This window comes from Xenopus laevis, chromosome 9_10L, assembly GCF_017654675.1.
Source record: "Xenopus laevis strain J_2021 chromosome 9_10L, Xenopus_laevis_v10.1, whole genome shotgun sequence".
Taxonomy (NCBI): domain Eukaryota; kingdom Metazoa; phylum Chordata; class Amphibia; order Anura; family Pipidae; genus Xenopus; species Xenopus laevis.
The window spans coordinates 64,909,476-64,928,987 of NC_054387.1; the positions used below are offsets into that span (position 1 = coordinate 64,909,476).

At 34.8% G+C, this 19,512-nt stretch overlaps 1 protein-coding gene across 1 annotated transcript in view; it reads right to left on the reverse strand.

Moving 5' to 3' along the window:
• LOC108701836 (low-density lipoprotein receptor-related protein 1B) overlaps positions 1–19,512 on the reverse strand; it is a 676,036-nt gene that overhangs the window by 96,571 nt on the left and 559,953 nt on the right. Inside the window, exons 53-55 of the mRNA XM_041576281.1 lie at positions 15,256–15,378; positions 12,639–12,779; positions 9,639–9,826 (exon numbers count right to left, since the gene is read on the reverse strand). Coding sequence (XP_041432215.1) covers positions 9,639–9,826; positions 12,639–12,779; positions 15,256–15,378 — 452 coding nt within the window. The remainder of the gene's footprint in view (positions 1–9,638; positions 9,827–12,638; positions 12,780–15,255; positions 15,379–19,512) is intronic.

Sequence of the window (19,512 nt, forward strand, 5' to 3'; positions counted from 1 at the left end):
CTTAAATATCCCTTTGTATTTTCATAATCATATTTCACGTAAATACTCAACAGTATGTTGTTACCATATCTCATTGGTCATTGCACTTCATAGACTACAGTGACATCAGTAATACCTTTTTATGACCTTTGGGAGGGGATATTTCATGGGCATCTAGTGCTGGTCCCAAATATACACAGAATAAAAATGATAGTATATAAACACATTAAGCACTGATCTCCTTTACTGTCTATTAAAGTACAAGAAGTGGTTAGAAAGTATAACATATACCAAATAGTTTTGTATTGGTAAAAAATAACTCTAAATACATCTATAGGCTTGTGGGGGAAAACTTACAATCTTGCTAGAAAGACTATAGATTAATCAGCTTGGTATTGTATAAATATTGTTCACTCAAGGCATCTAATGTTTTAACAACAACCCAATGAATTGATTAACCTATTTTTAACCTTTACTGTCCAGATGGAGTGGATAGTGCTTCACAAACTGCCCATAGAGGGATTTTTCCACAAAGGTGCAGATGTAGTTATGACATTCTTTGACAGTCACAAAAATGCATGATTCCCTCTCCTTAAAAACAATGTATTGTGAACACATACATTAAAATAGTCCCTGTTGTAAACTTCCACACACAATAAATAAATAAAATAAAAAAGGAACACAAAAATGGACTTCTTAAATACAATTTTGACCTTTCCAGGAAGCATGCATTTTTCTCTGACATATTGGATACAAACTGCAGCCAGAACACCCTGCTTATTTCACTAGATCCCTATCTATCATTGAAAGTCAGCTTTCTTTGGTTAGTGATTTATGATCAGTAACAGACAATGGAGCATATAACTGTTGTCTTTACCAGACATTTCTTTGCTAGCACTTCTTCTCTAAACATTTTAAAAGCATAAAAGTAAATAAACCTCTCTTTATTTTCCCCTTTGTTTTTGTCTAGAAGAAAAATTAAACTGATACTGGCATGATTCTATCAATAATATGAATTGTGTTTTTTTTCCAAACCCCCCAGCCCACGTTTGACTCTCTATTGTTATGATAGCATCACGCTCTTGTATGGTAGAGGGCTGCTTGTACTACAGAAATATAAAGCAATGAAGAATAGTAATTGCTCATCCTCAAGTAACCCTTTGATATGAAGATATTGCCTTTTTTTATTAGATGCACTCACATAATTATTAAGAAATATTAGCAGTATCAAGACGACTGAGTTGGACTGGTGAACATTTAAATGGCAGACCCTTATATAGTCATACTGGGAGACTAGAAACTAGTAGACTAGAAACCAGTTGGGAGTGGGTGAACAAACTAATGTCTCTTTACAAATTTATCACATATAAATCACTAGTTAGTAATGCAGGGTTGTGTGTGGGGGGGGAGGGGGGACATGGGAATTTGCAAGTAATTCCTGAAAAACGATGCCTCTCCATGAGCAGAGGTCAAAGACACCATATGCCATAATATGGAGTGCATTATATTAGGAGTAGAACTTTTGCAATATGACCATAACGAAAGACTCCGCAAACCAATTGGTAGAATTTTAAAAATAGAGTATTTTTGTTACATATGCTACAGCTGTTAGCTGTGTCTTAGTTCCACATTTATCTTCTCATAATGATGGTAAAATAGAAAGAAAAACAAAACAAAACAAAAAATTAGTAGGATAATTTTGAGAACGAGATTCAAGGCTTATGTTTTCATAGAGAAAATATTTAATCCAATGTATTTCCCATTTCATTATATTTTATTTACAATCACTCTTTTTACTATATTTTATTTACAATGTTTTAACATATCCAAATGTAGACAGAATGATGTATTGATAATAAATGATAATGTTTGCCTTTAAGGCATTGGTATATATTTATGTATATTTTTATAGCATCATTTATATCTGCAGCACATTCATTGAGAGAGAGAGAGAGAGAAACGGGGGACAATACACAAAAGAATATGAATAAAAAATTTTCAAGACTAAAGGGAACGTATAGCCCTCTTTTGAAATGAATGCTCGGATTATGTAGAAAAGGAGAATACTAATTTATCTTTAGGAATGGACATAGCGTTTGGGAAGAGGGGAAGAGGCTCATTCATTAGATGTTCTGCCTGTTTATAGCCTTTCCTTGGTCTTTAAAGATGTGGGTAGTGTGAAAACATGGTGGCTCTGAAGGGAATAGAATTGATGCCACAGAATGTCACACAGGTGAATAGATGTGAAGGGCTATGAATATTTGTGATACATATTTTGACAATCAGGAAGCCTGTTCTATGTTGAGTGAGAGTAGGAAGATTCTATAGTCAGACTAGGTAGAGGTGGGATTCTAATATCTTAGTGTCTAGGTGGGAATGTATGAGGGATACATAGAGAGAGAGAGACAGGGACACAAAGAGAGCTTTTAGAAATCCCAACACTATGAGCAACTGGTGATAAAGCTTTGTTAACAAATATAAAAAAGTATGAAAAGAATTCAATGTGAGGTGCCTAACATATTGGAACCTCCAGTAAAGTCACCTATTCTTGTCTCGAAGACTCTCCATTAAAATGAAATGGTCAACAGTATTAAAAGCAATTAATTAATCTTTAATCATTGGTATACTTCATTTTATAAAATATGAATAGAAAAGAAGAAGTCTAATACGGCATTTAGTTAACAGAAGATTAAACACAATGCACTTTGTCCACGTATCTGGATTCATCATAGTGGTTTTATAACTTGCTTTCAGCTAAAGCTGTTATGGGATACTGCTGACGTGGACTGTAATTGGCTCTTTATGATCTCAATTTCATTTCTGCAAGGTAAATCTTTATACCTGAATTTAAGGCTACTAATGATTGCTACCCTGAAATAAACAAGCATAGGCTACATACAGTAGGCTATATGAACAAGTGAAAAGTACTTCAATGTTGTCCTTTTACTAATCAATAATTAACCCCTGTCAACAAGTGATAAATTTAAAAATTATGCTGGGGTTATCATAAATGACATTATTGCTATATAGAAAGTAGAAAATAAAGGGCTTAGAATGTAAGAAGAAAAATATAACAAGATTCAATAATTGGTATGTTATAATACATAACAATTTTTGGTTGGACAGCTATCATGTCAAAATTAGAAATGTTTAATTCGTAATGTTTTTTGCAAACATTAACAGTAAAAATAGGGGGAGCATTTATTAAAAGCTTTTACTGACATTTTAAGCACTATTTCTGATATTCTGAACCTTTTTAAGTAAAACAATTAATTATCTGGTGCTTTACCCACTACCCCCATTGATATACTTTTTACAAAAAAGTATTCTCCGGCTTTGAACAGTCAAAAACTATTTTATCATATGAGTCAAAAACTTTGTATGGAGTTAAAAAGTCATGATGAAATTGTTCACGCTGAGAGAGATCTATCACAATACAAGTCTATTGAAAAGTTCTGCAACTCTTGAAAGTCTATTGAAAATCTTTTTTACATCTTTTTTTTTTTTTTTTACACCAAATACTAGGAAATAATGCTAAACACAGAAATATTTGCAAACAACTCAAACTAAGGGAGGGAGAGACTATACAGGAGGGACTGGGAATCATATTAAAGAAATGTATATGTAACTTGATATTGTTGTCTCTTTCATAATCTTTGACAGTCCTTCAGAAGCTGGACACAGAGGCAATCTTCACATGAATCTTAAATGATAACATTATGGTGATGAGTGTAACTCAACCATTTCAATTTACTGAAATTTTTTTTTGAAATTCTAACATTTCCCTTAGTGATAATTTCCAAAGCACTGGTGCCCCTGGGCTAGAGTGCTGGATCAAAAGAGCAGTATCAGGATGCACACCCTATTAAGCATAGACCTCCTATACTACACATCTGAATGGTATGGAAGGTAAGTGATGGGTAGGAGGTGGGAGCAAAGGGACACCTATGTACCACTCAACCTACATCATTTGAATAGAGTGCTGCCTAACATTGGCAATGTTGGACTCTACGCACAGTCTGCTGGTCTCTGCCCTCTGAAATGCAGCACAGAGGCCTGCTCCTATTTGCAAAAAGCCCCATGCAGGGGTCAATGTTCAAAAAAAATGGCTAACTGCAGTTTTTTTGCACTGTGCACACAGCCTGGGGCACTTTGAAAAATCCCTGTTGTGTACAAGAACCAAATTTGATCCTTACTTTCCAGGTATAATTGTAAATTCACGCTGCTTACTTGTACGGGCACGAAAAACTAGAATGAACTGAACTCAGCAGATCGTAGACCCACATAATTCAAGCTCTCTCTGGATTACTTTTTATTATTTTTATAATTACTTGCAAAATTGGTGTTAGAATTAATTGAAGTGACTAATTATTAACTTCAGTTATGGCTTTCTATCAAACAAAAGGAATCAATAGTTTCAATAGTTAACAAATATTTAAATTGTTGAATGAACTGACATTCTTCTTTGAGTAGTAAAATTTTGTTCATGTTAGAGCTTGGTGCTAACAAACCCAGAAAATAAGTAATAAGTTGGGTAGCAATTACTAAAATGCCATAAAACAAGAGGTCTTAGAATTTAGATATTGCAGAAAAAGGCTTTTTAAATCCTAAATTATCCGTATATGGTAATGGTTACACTTCAGAAAAAAAGCAGTTAATAAACCAGGCCCATATATTTATGAGTCATTTACTCTATGTCTGTTTTATGGATCAAATCCTAGAAATTAATAGGCTATTTGACTAAAGAAACTTATTTTTAAAATGGTGAAATCTGACACTTTAACACAATTGAGACAATGCATCTGGCAAGCCAAGAACTGTAACCTTCTGAAAGAGATACAACTGCTGAGACTTTGAATGATTTGTTTGAGGTTATATTATCATTTTGATATTTTCCCCACCAGGTTACTCAGTGAATCAGCACTTCAGAACATGAAGTCACCTTTAAAATGTTGATTCAATCTATTGGGATATGGGAAAAAGAGAAAGAAAATACTTTTGAAATAAATGATTTTAGGAGTTATATCCTTTACAGCTGAATGGAGAGAACAGGAAATACAAAATATTGTATGATGAGGAATCGTGTTTAAACCAGAAAATAAAAATGATCATTAGGTATAACTGACCAATGCAAAAATATGTGCACTTTTTTTTTGACCATGGGGAAATACAGTATATTGGTATTTACAACTATTTACAACTCATGCGTTAAACAGATGCAAAATTAGCTGTTCAAGTCAATGATCACATATACTGGTTACCAATAACTTTACATACATTGGGGTAGATGCAGTTAGATAAGAAAAGCATATGAGAAAATGTGGACTTACATTTTTCTCAAGATATTGAATCTGGCCCTTTATTGGTCAAATTATTTGATACAAGACCAGGAATGTTTTTTTATCAGTGGTGTAACTAGCACACAACTGACCCCTCCAGGAGAGAGGGGGACCTGAATGGTTATAGGGTCTACTGTGTTTAACATTTTCTAATTGGACCAGTGTTGTTAGTGGAGTACTGCAGGGCTCTGTACTAGGTCCCTTGCTTTTCACCTTGTTTATTAATGACCTGGAGGTGGGCATTGAAAATACTGTTTCTATTTTTGCATATTATACTAAATTGTGCAGAACTATAGGTTCCATGCAGGATGCCGCCACTTTGCAGAGTGATTTATCTAACTTGGGAAACTGGGCAGCAAACTGGAAAATTAAGTTCAATGTTGATAAATGCAAGGTTATGCACTTTGGCAAAAATAATATAAATGCAAGTTATACACTAAATGGCAGTGTGTTGTGAGTTTCCTTAAATGAGAAGGATCTTGGGGTTGTCTAATTCTGGGCAGTGTCATTCTGTGGCTACTAAAGCAAATAAAGTTCTGTTGTGCATAAAAAATGGCATTAACTCAAGGGATAAAACATAATTTTGCCTCTTTATAGGTCCCTGGTAAGGTCTCATCTTGAGTATGCAGTACAGTTTTGGACTCCAGTCCTTAAGTGGGATATAAATGAACTGGAGGGCAGAGATGTGCAACTAAACTTAGAGGGAGGCGAAAGGTAACGAAGTTGCGCTACCATTAATTCGTCAAGCAAAGCTAGCGATGCCTAATTTGCATACGGTGCCAAGTTAAAGTACAATGGACGTATATGTAGCAGCAAATACATTACACTACACAAGCCTGGGAAAGCTTCATAAAATAAAATAGAGCTGTGATTTTGCCCTATACATAGGTGTCATATGTTAGGAAAATGTAGGGGGAAGGAGGGTACCCCCAAAAAAAATTATGATCTTTTTCAGACTATCACCCTTAAAAAAAGTCAAAGACTTTCGCGTTTTTTGGGACTAAGAAGAAATTTTAACTTTCTTTGAAGCAAGCCCTATCTACTCTATTGCACTTCGCCTGGTCTGGTGCAAGAGGTAACGCTCAGTAAAGTCCGCAAGTTAGTGAATTAGTGTAGTTATATCCCTTCGCCATAGCACAACTTTGCCTGGTGTAAGGGTGCAAAGTAGCACTAGAGTAGGTCCACTTCGCTAGTGAATTTATGCCAGCACCCGTAAATCGGCAAAGAAACGAACTGACGTCACACTGGCAAATTTTCGCTAGCATTAGCTACTTCGCCCTTTAGTAAATTTGCCCCAAAGAATGAAAACATAATTTTGCCTATTGGGGGCTTGGATGATTTCTTGGACCTCCAAAAGCATAATGGGGTAGAGAAATTTCCAGCAGATTGGACAGTCAGGGCAGGGTATAGTATCATCTATATATCAGTTACATAATAACTATATTTAAGTTAATACTATTCTACATTTTTATTAATTATAGGTACTGCTGTATAATAGAATTGATATGTATTGTCCCACATACTAGCTTTACTATCCCACCAGTGCAAAGGTCAATTTGTACCATTATGATGCCACACAGTAAAGTGTATAAGTTTTAAGTAACACAGGAACTGCACTCACATGCATTTAAGGATTTTTAGTCACAGACTGGATTGTGATGAAATGCAGTATTTGGGGAGATAGCCATGCATTTGTCCAATTTTGCTTTTACGACAAATAATACTAAATGGTAATGCCTAGGTAGATATTCAGGAAATGCTTTGAGATAAATGTAGTGATGTTCTTTTTATATACAGTTAGGGGCCGATTCACTAAATTCGAGTGAAGGATTCGAAGTAAAAAAACTTCGAATTTCTAAGGTTTTTTTGGCTACTTCGACCATCGAATGGGCTACTTCGACTACGACCTTCGACTTCGAATCGAACGATTCTCTTTAAAAAAAACTTCGACCCCCTAGTTCGGCAGATAAAAGCTACCGAAGTCAATGTTAGCCTATGGGGAAGGTCCCCATAGGCTTGCCTAAGTTTTTTTGATTGAAGGATATTCCTTCGATCGTTGGATTAAAATCCTTCGAATCGTTCGATTCGAAGGATTTAATCATTCGATCGAAGGAATAATCCTTCGATCGTACGATCGCAGAATTTGCGCTAAATCCTTCGACTTCGATATTCGAAGTCGAAGGATTTCAATTCCTAGTCGAATATCGAGGGTTAATTAACCCTCGATATTCGACCCTTGATGAATCGGCCCCTCAATATATACTACAAAAAATAAAGTATAAAGTAAAGTTAATATTGAGTTTACATTGTATATTGGAAAATATATCAATCTTATTAATAAATGGGCCCAAGGAGGAAAACATAACTTCACACATTTACAAAAAACCAGCCTGAGCATCAAACATGAAAATCAAACCTCAGGATATTGTAGGTCAGAGCTCATGTGTCACCTAGTTTTGATAATATTATCCTAACAAGAATCTTTAGAAATTATATATACCCATATCTATACTAACTATAGAGTTTAGTGTCCAAGAAATCATTCAAACCACAATTAAAGGCATTAACAGAATCAGCCATCACAACATCACCCGGCAGTGCATTCCACAACCTCAATGTTCTCACTGTGAAGAACCACCTACGTTGCTTCAAATGAAAGTTCTTTTCTTCTAGTCTGAAGGGGTGGCCTCTGGTACGATGATCCTCTTGGCCTCTGGTACGATGATCCTCTTTAGTGGTAAAAAGTTCCCCTGCTATTTGTCTATAATGTCCTCTAATGTACTTGTAAAGTATAATCATGTCCCTTCGCAAGCGCCTTTTTTCCAGAGAAAACAACCCCAATAGAGGGGACAGAGGACATCCTTGTCTAGTTCCATTGTGTATGTTAATTGTATGTTAATTGGGGAAGATAGATATCCATTTACTCTAACTTTTGCATAAGGATCCTTCTTAATTAAGGAAAACCCCCAACACACCATTAAATGCCATTTATTGTATAACTTGCATTTATGTTATTTCTGCCAAAGTGCATAACCTTGCATTTATCAACATTGAACCTCATTTTCCAGTTTGCTGCCCAGTTTTCTAATCTAGTCAAATCACTTTGCAAAATGGTAATATCCTGTGTGGAACTTATAGTTCTGCACAATTTAATATTATCAACAAAAATAGAAATGATACTTTCACCCCATCCTATATTTTGGGTTCATTTTACTCCTTTCTGCAATGCCCTTTTCTATATTGATTTTATCTTGTTTGATTTTTTTTTTGTATGATTTATTGGTCTCCCTGTATCTGGTAAAAAAAAAGGTATGTTTAAGGCTTTCAAGTTAGCCTGGACAGCTGAAACATTTATCAACCATTCTATACCTTCCAACATTTTGGGAAAAGAAAGAGGGACAATAAGATTTTTGTGGCCACACTCCCTAATTACCATGTCCATTTAACAAAATTTGCCAGATTATTAAAGTTTGAACACATTTCTGTAGTGCAAAGGCAAACTAAGCAACAGGACCCTGAGCTGGGGGAATATGTTAGAGACTATATTAAGGCTAAGGTTTTTAGGGAATGTTGTTTAAAGACTTTCCTTCTCATTTAAGCAGCATTTTAAAGACATCCCATTTATCTCCTGTGTTTAACCCTGTGAAAAGACTTTCCCAGTTAATGTGTTGCATAGATGCCCTTATACTGACAAAGTTTACACGTCTAAAGTTTAGTGTTTTAGTTTCTTGCGTATAGAGTTGATTCTGCAACATAATCCCAAAGGAGACCATGTTATGATCACTATTCCCTAACCCCCATAAATGCTAGAGATGAGTTCAGTATTATTAGTTATTACCAGGTCCAAAAGAGAGTTATTCCTAGTAGGTTCTTGAACTGCTATAAAAAGTTGACATTAAGCATATTTACAAATCCATTCGCTTTTTACATAAGCAAGTATAAAACTAGCAATGGAAAAAAAATAGCAAAACTTTTCAATGCACGTAAAATGAATCAGAAAAGGAAGTTTGTTATTATATCAAGCAGAGAAAATATCCCCTTTAATAACCCTTATTTAATATGCTACACCGTGGTTACAGGAATCAAACAAGCAATCCTCATATAATTTATGTAATTCTTACAAAGGTTTAGAATATAGCTGCGTCAATACCCCATGTCTATTCATCAGGGATTAATGTTACACTGTATATGCACTGGTATAGTAAATGAAACATTGGAAAGAACAATACCTCCATGGAAAGCAAATTAATTTCATGAATTATTCATCTGTATCTGTATCTGTGTTCTTCAAACAAAGACTTATAAATATTGACTACTAACCTTGTATCCAACTGGGAGATCTTGACAATCTTGGGAACAACCACTGACTCTTTTACTTAAGCATTCATTTACATGGCATCCTCTCTCATCAGATCCATCTCCACAGTCATCTCTCATGTCACACAGTGCTCCCTTGGGAACACATTTGCCATTTTTGCACACAAAAGATGAACTGTTGCATGACTGTTCTGAAAAAAAGAAATCCCACAAGTAAAGAATATCATATTAATACTAATAAAATTTTCATCATCATCATGATCATCATGACAATAATCATTGTGCATAGTAATAAAATAATAATTTTATGAATGTTTGAATCTGACTTTTTACCGTGAGTCAAGTTTTTTTGTGGCAAAAATAATGAATTTGAATAACAAGTTTGAGATGTGTTAAGTGCAAAACCTTGAAAATAAAAAAATAGCAATGTAAAAGCTTGTGAGTTCATGTAGAAGTCTATGGGAACTGCAGTTGCAAAGTTCAAACTATTTTTCGATTAGAGTTTTCATTGAAAATGATAGGTGAAATATGATTTCATCGAGTTTAAAGGTATTAATCACCTTTGATCAAACCCCATGAACGAGGGATAGCTAGCTTAGACAGTCAATTGTAATAGACTCTCTAGGAGAGTGAGGCAGAGAGTTTTAACAGAAAGAGCAGTTGTCGCTCCACTGAGGATTGGTAGAAGGAAGTAGATTCCTACAAGGCTTCCCTTGTTGTTGCCTTTAGTGCAGGGAACACAGTGATAGGGACCTAGGTTAGCAGAGGACTGCCTGATCTTTACATTGATAGATCCTGATCCCCACATTGGTAACATCTGTCTTGTATGAATTAACGTACACCTTCCTACTAGGACTTAAGGGAGTTAAAACTATCTGACTCTATTTTGGCACTCTGTCCACTATGATTTCATCTGCTGTTACCTCCTATTTCATGTGAGTAAAACCTGGGGACATTTGCTTTGCATAATAAATCCTTTCAGTTATTTCTCCAAAGAATCTCCTGGCATCCATTTTGGATTTCTTTTCTTTCTACTTCATTTGAAATCCTGGCAGGAAAGGAGGGACTAAACACTGATGTTACAAATTGTAACAACTCCTCCACAGCTTACAGACAGCATACGGGAACTGCATAACCCACAATGCATTTAACTGTGATGTTCTATTCCTTGAGATCACGTGTGCAAAGAATTGTGGGCTTTGGAAGATGCAGGGTGAGTACAGATGGCTGCTGATAGTCAGCCAGCTCAGCAAAGTAGTCAGACAGATCAGCAGGAGAGCAAGGGAAGTGTTCCAAACCATTCAAATCATGAAAAATCTGCATATTTTTTTAATTGATGTATATTGCAAAGTTGCTTAAAATTATGTTTACTTTTCAAAAACCTTAAGTTATGTTTGTGTGGAGTTCCCCTTTAAGTGTTTTGTTGGCAGCAAGAATAAATGTTTAAATGAGGTATTTTACTAAGAAAACAATACATTTCTCAAAAAACCCCAAAAGAAAACTATTGTGTGATGTCAATGCATTAAACATTCACTGCTATCTGGCAGATTTATTACAATGACAGATCCCATTTTACATTATTTGCAGAGTTTTATCTAGTAAAAACAACAAATATAATACAAGTGTCAGCTATTTTTTGTGTCAGATATTTTTTTACTGCACTAAAATGCAAAATAAGATAATTACATATGTAAAAAGCTTTGTTTAGAATTAATACAGTATGTCTCTGTGCTCAAACTTTTTTAAATCAACACATCTTATTTTAGTAGCACCTCAGGGTTTGTTTGTAGGTTTAAATCAGATAAAATGTATGCCTATATATAAATTTCCATTCTAATAAAACCAACATTGCACACAGTAAACAGTGTAGCAAGTAAGGGGTTGTTCATTTGACATAAATCAGCAGAGTAGCACAGTTATCAAGGTTATCACAGGTCTCTTCCAGCTGGAAAAGAAATCATGAAAACATGAATATCCAACATTGTGATAGCACTCAAAGTATAGAGATGTGGCAAAATATTTCACAATTGTCATTTAAATAGGAAACAGAAATAAATCCTGCAAATGAATAAACATAATTTGTGGAGGCTGATTTATTAAGATTTGAATTTGAGTATTTTTCAATTTAAAAAAAAACCAGTTTATTTGTGAAAAAACTTGAATCACAAAAACGTGAGACAGAGAAACTACTCAAATGCATTAAAAATTGCAATATTCCATTAATTTTGATAAGTTAGGACTGGTTAAAAACTCGAAAAATGAAATAGCTTGAATGTTATTAATAAACATTCCAATTGACTAATATAAAAGCTTGCAAGTTTTGGTTGCTGAAATTTTGTATTCACATTTTCTATCATTTTAAACTGAAATCTTAAAATTCTAAATTACTGCTGTGATTTTCTACAAGCACAAATTTAACTCCTTTGCATTTTTAATTTTCCTTTATTTAAATATAAATTAGCACAATTTAGCACAAGGTGAATACAAAGCATATGTATTTCCCTAGTACTAGGAACAAGATCTAGCGTGCTTTAAAAAATGTTTAGGAATCCTTATTTAGCAAGCCACTGTTGTATTTCCTCATTTTTTTAGCATGGGGAAAACTATTTAAATTCTATATGAAGTACATTAAATGCAGCAAAGTAAATGATTTAAAATGAATAATAAGTAATATAAATTAAAAATCAGTACACTGAAATATATTTTCCAAACAGTATTAACTAGTGATGGGTGAATTTGGGGCGCTTCGCTTCGCCAAAAAATTCGCGAATGTGCAGCGAAATTTGCAAAATTGTGAAATAATTTATGAAATGTCGCCGGCGTCTCGTTTTAGACACCTGCATCCGTTTTTTTTTTAACTCCGCGGCCCATTTTTTTTTTCCGGCGGTTTCGCAAATTTATTCGCCGATGGTGAATCGCGGGAATTCACCACAAATTTGCCCATCACTAGTATTAACTAATGTTGATCCTACAAAATGAGTGAAAATTAATAATGGTTTGAACCTGCACTCCAACACTTTTTGTTTAATGGAGCTTCATCTGAGTGATCCACGCAATCAAAGTCTCCATCACATTCCCAATGGGAATTGAGCAAGCACCTCCCATCTGCACAGCTAAATTCTTCTGGGCCACACTGGCGGTACCCTGAAAAAAAATATATAAAAAAAATAATTCTACATCCTGTACACCTTTTACTATTGATATCATCTTAGATGTATGTGAAAATTAAAAACCTACTATGCAATTATTCAATAAGTCTTAAAAAGCAAATATCCATCTACTTAGTCCAGAACTGCAATTCTACTTTTCCCTTCTTCAAACTTTTAAATTTGCTTAAATAAGCCATAATCATAATCTAATCCCTTAAACAGATTTATGTTTTTAATTAATAGAGCCTTTAAAGTATTAAATAATTATCAATCATTTAAATAAAATAAAATCTTTAATATAAGGATAAAATGCACTGCTGTGAAGAAAAATAAATGAATAACTAATAATGTGAATAATTAAATCTATGCCTATCTAAACTGTACATTTAAATTTCACTGCAGGAAATTGAATGCTTATGGTGAATTTGTTTTTACATGTGTACAATGGTATATTTGAGGAGGTTAGATGGGGAATTATTTGGGGATAATGACCAATGTACTGTAAGGGGGTTATTTATCAAAGTTCGAATTTATCTCAATATTTTCTGCTACAAACTCTACAAAATCCGCTTGAGTTTTTAACATTGACTTATATGCAACCTCGACAGGTCTGAGATGCCGATATTCACATTCTGACTTTTCCATCCTCTGGGTTTAATAAATTCCGAAAAAAAACTGTGATTTTTTTTTAAAAGTCTGATTTTATATAAAAAAACCCCACACATTTTCGTGATGTTTTCATTCAGAGTTTAGTAAATAACCCCCTTAGAGTTATTTTGGAATGCATGTGAATGGCCCAACTGTGCAGATATTGAACAACAGGCCAGTTGGTTGGAAGTGTAGGACCAAAAAATTAAAGACTGTCTAGTGTCACTCATTAAAAGAGTATTCAACCATGAACTAAAAAAAACCCTACCCCCCTACCCTATGTAGACAATTTCTCCAGGGGGCAGCTAGGCTGGGGGGAGGAGGGAGGGGGGTCTACGTAGGGTAGGAGGTAGGGTTTTTTTTGGTTAATGGTTGAATTCTCCTTTAAGAACTAATTGTGTTCAGTCGTTAGTATGGTTTGCTATTTTACATTAGACAAGCAACTTTGGTGGCAAAAGCATGGAAATTACTAAAGAGACTGAAGATGATTCAATTTAGTTGAAAATTTGTTGTAAAATAGTAAAAGTTATGCTTGTGAACGATTAGTTTTATTTTCCCTCTATCATGCTGGGCAAAACACAGTAATCAAATGCACAACACATTGACAGGCATCACAATGTAAAAAAACCAATGTATTTATCAAGCTGTGATCTTTAAGCATAGTATAGCTCTGAGTAAAAAAAAGAGAAACAGCCACATGAAAATGCTAATACATCCAATGCCCTTTTCCCCAATTTTTACAGAGTGACTTCTGCTGGATTTTTTTGCTGCAAGTATTTTTTCTATTGACATTAATGGTTTACATAAGGTCTGTAGTGGTGTAGTTCTGTGTCACATTTGGCAATCAGGTGATATAAAATAAAACACTTGCCTTGATAAATTTGACATTTATTTTACACAGATTTTTCTTTTCTGGAGTAAGTTATTTTATAAATAGGCCCCAGTAAGGATGGGCAAATCTTTTCGCCTTGTTCCACGGCAGAATTGACGCCTAAAGACTTGTATGGCGTTGTGCGACAAAAAAAAGACGCGTGTAAAAAAAAAAAAATTGTCGCGCGACAAATTATTTTTGACGCCCATAGACTTTAATGACCATCGGCGACATTACGCCGGCGGCAAATTTTTGGCAAAACAAAACGGGCCAAATTCGTCCATCCTTACTTCCCAGCATTATTTAACTGAAAAATGGTTGATTTACACTAAAGGCTCTTCTCCTCTTATGGCCTATAAAATTGATTCTTGAAAAAAAAGAGAGACTGGATGTAAACCTTATTGGAAAAGAACTTAGTAAATAACATTACGTTATGAAAATATTTATTTTGCTCATGCTGGGTTTCCGTAATTTCAGCCTTTTCTTATGAAGAAGGCAGCTTTCAAGTGCTGAAAAAAAATAAAGGTGGAATTGATCAATACTGATAAATAATCAATACTGATCAAATCCACTGTCCTCAAAACACTTTCCAGGAACATCATCAAAATTCATGATTAGTGATGGACAAATCTGAATCAGCCATCTTGAAACTAGTGTTTTCCCTATAAATCCTGCTTTACTCTCTGTCCTGGTGAACCTTCCCTAAACCCATTACATATAGGACAGGTGTTTCTCTGCAACTAGTTGTGACATTTGTAGATATAGGGTCAGATGTAACTTTATGAGAAAAACTCAGCTTGTGGTTAATCTTGTGAAACCTCAATAGAAGTCTATCAGGAATTGTGGGATTGAATGATACATTTTTCATTTGAATTCTGGCCCATACTGTGCAATCAAAACCTGCTTCCTCTGCATATAAACAGAAACATAATTATATACAAACGTGACTTACCACATTCTAACAATTCATCTGAGCCATCACCGCAGTCATCATCAAAATCACACATATACTGTTTTGGAATGCAGACTTTGTTGTTGCACATAAAAGCATTTTCATCACAAGTTGTTACAGGAGCTGGAAATTTATGAGAATAAAAATAAAGCACAAATTGGATTTATATTTTTACTTTGAAAGTTTGGAACTAGATGATGCATTTTTTGTTTACAGTATATTTAAGATCATCTGTCAATGTGTAAAGCATAAATGATTGTGGTTTTCATAGCCAGGTCTATTTAAAGATCATGTGAAGTTGTCTTATAGACAGAGAAACACACATATAAAACATATATGTAATTATAGAACATATAATTAGCTGTCATGTAATACTGTGGTCTTGGAAATGTATATTTCACTTTGTTTGGATTTAATGTTATTCTTGCTAAACCAAAATATGACCCAAAATAAATTAGACGATATTAGAAACATTGCAGGGGATCATTTCCCCCTTAAAAAGGATCAACGGACCAGAGGCCAACATTTTAGACTAGAGGAAGAGAATTTTCAATTTTGCAAACATAATATCCAAGGATATAGTGATACTAAATAGTAAAGATATTAGTAAAGATATTGGTATATATAGATTATGTAAGTGTATGAAGGGGTCGGTGTGTGTATGTGTATGCATGTTTTTTTAATCCAACTTAACTATGTAACTATAACCCTACCACTGCTGTGACAAATAAAACCTAAAATATATTATAATATATTCACTTTTTTGTTCCAAAGGGAGGCAAAAAACCCCATCCGAAGTCAGTGGCAATTATACAGCAAGAGGGAAAAAATTAATTCCTAACCTAAATGCGATTGGAAACATTCCTTTGATCAAGCATGTGGAATTAACATGAATTAATACAATACTGACACTCATGTTTTTACTAATAAAGATACAGAAACCACAATATAACAAGGCATCCAGGAAAACATCTACATTTAGGGCCAGATTTATCAAGCGTCGAATTTCGAAGTGATAAATACTTCGAAATTCGACCATCGAATGGCTTTACTTTGACTTCGAATATCGAAGTTGATTTTTTTAACCGAATTTGACCATTTTGCGGTCAAAGTAAAATCGTTCCATCGAATCAAATGATTCAAAGGATTTCATCCATCGATTGAACGATTTTTCTTCAACTTCAAAAAATGTAGAAAACTGCTCTAGAAGGCCCCCATAGGCTAACATAGCACTTCGGCAGGTTTCATTTGGCGAAGTATTGAAGTCAAAGTTTTTTTAAATAGACAGTACTTCGATTATCGAATGGTTGAATAGTCAAACTATTTTACTTCGAATCGATGTCGAAGTCGTAGTATCCTATTCGATGATCGAAGTATCCAAAAAATTTCTTTGAATTTCGAATTTTTTTACTTCTAAAATTCCCTAGAATTCACTTTGACCCTTGATAAATCTGCCCCTTCGTTTTTAATAGATAATATGAGGACATAAAGAAGAAAACTCCTAACATTTTTGCAAAATATGCAAATAGGGGGAGAGTGGGTGGGATGTTTGTATCAGAATACAAGGAAGTGAACTGCTTCTTCCCCAGACACCACATCCCTCTCTTTCTCTGCCCATCAGCTCAGGTTTCTCCTGCCTTAATTCATTGCTTCTCATCTTATCACAGCTGCATCTGATTCTGTCAGTCACGAAATGTAAACCAGTTCAGTTGAGCTGCTGGTCATTTGGAACCCTTGTCATGCAGCCTCTGTACATGTAGCTCCAAGTCTTTCCTTTTTAATGCAAATGTTCCCTGCTAGTATGCTTTGTCCTTGTCCCGTTTTCTTTGCTATTCCTTAGTTGACTGAATGCATTTCTTTGTTTCTGATTGGCTTACAGCTTGATTGAATCAGTGGCCATTGTAATAGAATTCTATTTCTGTGTTGTCATCCTTTAACCCATTTATTTTATTTAAATGCAGTGACAGTGTTGATTTACTTAGATTTTTATCTAGGGAATAGCAGATTGTCGTTTCTGCCTTCAAATGTTAAACAAGTTCTTTCAGACAAATACATTGTAGTTTAGTGCTTATTTTCCTTTAATCCTTCTCTCCTAATATACAAATTAAGTGGTTACAGGCAATATACATTTAATCAAGGTCACCTCTAATCTATTTCAGAGCGAATATTATTAGTTCTTGCAATAATGTATTTGTCTATATTAGTTTTAACAGTTTACAGGCTCAACATAGTATTCAGACAATATTGAATTTTTGCAGGAATGTGATGTGATTATCAAAATATTATCCTTGTGTTTGCTGTTGTATAATATTAGGTAAATAATATGTCAGAATTTGCCATAGCTGTAGAAGTGATAACAATAACTGCTGGCACATTAAGGGGCAAATTCATCAAGGGTCGAATATCGAGGGTTAAAATAAGAAGAAAGAGTGAGAACAATGCAAAGCAGAGACAAAGATAGAGGAAAAAGGCGACTTTGCAAAAATTGCAAGGCTAAGCCAACAGAGTATATAGCTCAACCAGGGGGAGCATCAACCTGTCAATATAATATTATAAAGCACATCTACAAGCAAATGTGGGTGAATTGTGCAGTGTGGAAAGCGCAATTGTATGTTTTTTTTTCCCACAATGCAGCATTTTCCCTACAATTACAGCATAATAGCGGCAGCAATGGACAATGCAGATGATTCGATTGCATTAAAATGTGTACAACCTCTCATGCACTTCAGCCCAAAATGCATGCAGTTGCACTAAAAGTCTTGTGTTCAGATTTCATCACTTCTGGAGCTCAGAATCAAAATGGCATGTGTGCCCAAATCTTTAGACACAAGCTGTTTACACAGGTCACTAGGGAATGATGTAGCTACTAGGGATGGGCGAATTTGCGCCAAAAAATTCGCGAAACGGCACAGGCGTCTCATTTTTTTCCAACACCATCAAAAAATTTTTTTTGACGCCGGCGAATTTTTGTCTGCGAATTTTCGCGGGCGTTTCTCAAACTTAATCGCTGGCGGCAAATCGCGCAAATTTGCAGCGAATTCGCGCCTGCCAAATAAATTCGCCCATCACTACCTTCAGAAGTGGAGGTAGCTTGATGGTTTCCCTGTGACAATAGGTACACTAAGTGTAATGCAGAAGAGAGGGTGGGATGGATGAAGCAGCACAGTATACAACTATGTAAAAGTGCAAGGAGTACCTGCACTTGTACCTGTAGCAAGCTTGCAAGTACAGAAATGCACATAGCAGTAATAAACCCTAAACACCTCCAATCATAGACCAGGCAGGCCCTGATATTTATGGCTGAAAATCAAGATTTACTTGATGTGGTCTCAAGCCCATTGCATTGAACAGTTCTGTCCTGGTTTGTGGTTAAGATACCAGCTTACTTTGTATCATCACATTCTGTCAGATTGGTCACAGAGACTTTTCAAACCCAAGGAAATCAGAAATAATGCCCTACTTTCTGGCTGATACACTAGACTATATTCATTTTAAAACATTCTGTTACAATGGGTACAGTTGAATTCTATCTGATAACCACTATAACCTTCAAAGCTGTTTCATTGTTCACTTGTTGAGAAAGGAAAGCTAGAAAAACTAATTAAACTGTAATAAATGAAAATAGTAGTATAACGTAATTTATAAATAAAACAAACTTGACAAAACTATATTGGTGGGTATACAACAATTAACTATAGATATCCTATTTTAGTATTTGTTTCAGAATATTCCATTTGCTCAGATGAGTTACCAGGACTATCTATCATTTTTTCCCATTTTTAACATTTTGGATTGCTGTATCGGTAGAGTCCATTCTGACTGTTCTGTAGAGTAGTGATCCACTAATTCTTCTGGTTGCAAAATATTTTCATTTAACTAAGATGTGAAATGCAGCCTCCTCACATTTGTCATTTTTTTTCTAGGATATTTATGTTGTTCCAATATAGACAGACATTTCTCAATACACAACTCAAGCTCAGTTACCTCCTGCTAGGATACAACACAATGTAATACAGACTGTAGATCTATGAAGTGTAGTCATATATGTCCCTTATAGTAAAGCATGGAATGGGAACATTATCTTCTGTATGATTCATGCTGAGACCTTTGTGAAACACCTGGGGTATAGTGGAAGGCATACCGTACAAGGATAATAGTTTAACACAGCAGATGATGACGATCTTGTTTCATACTTGTTTCTTCTGATAAATAATGGAGCCAAAAAAGGATGTATAAGACTCCTGGAGTTTGTAGAGA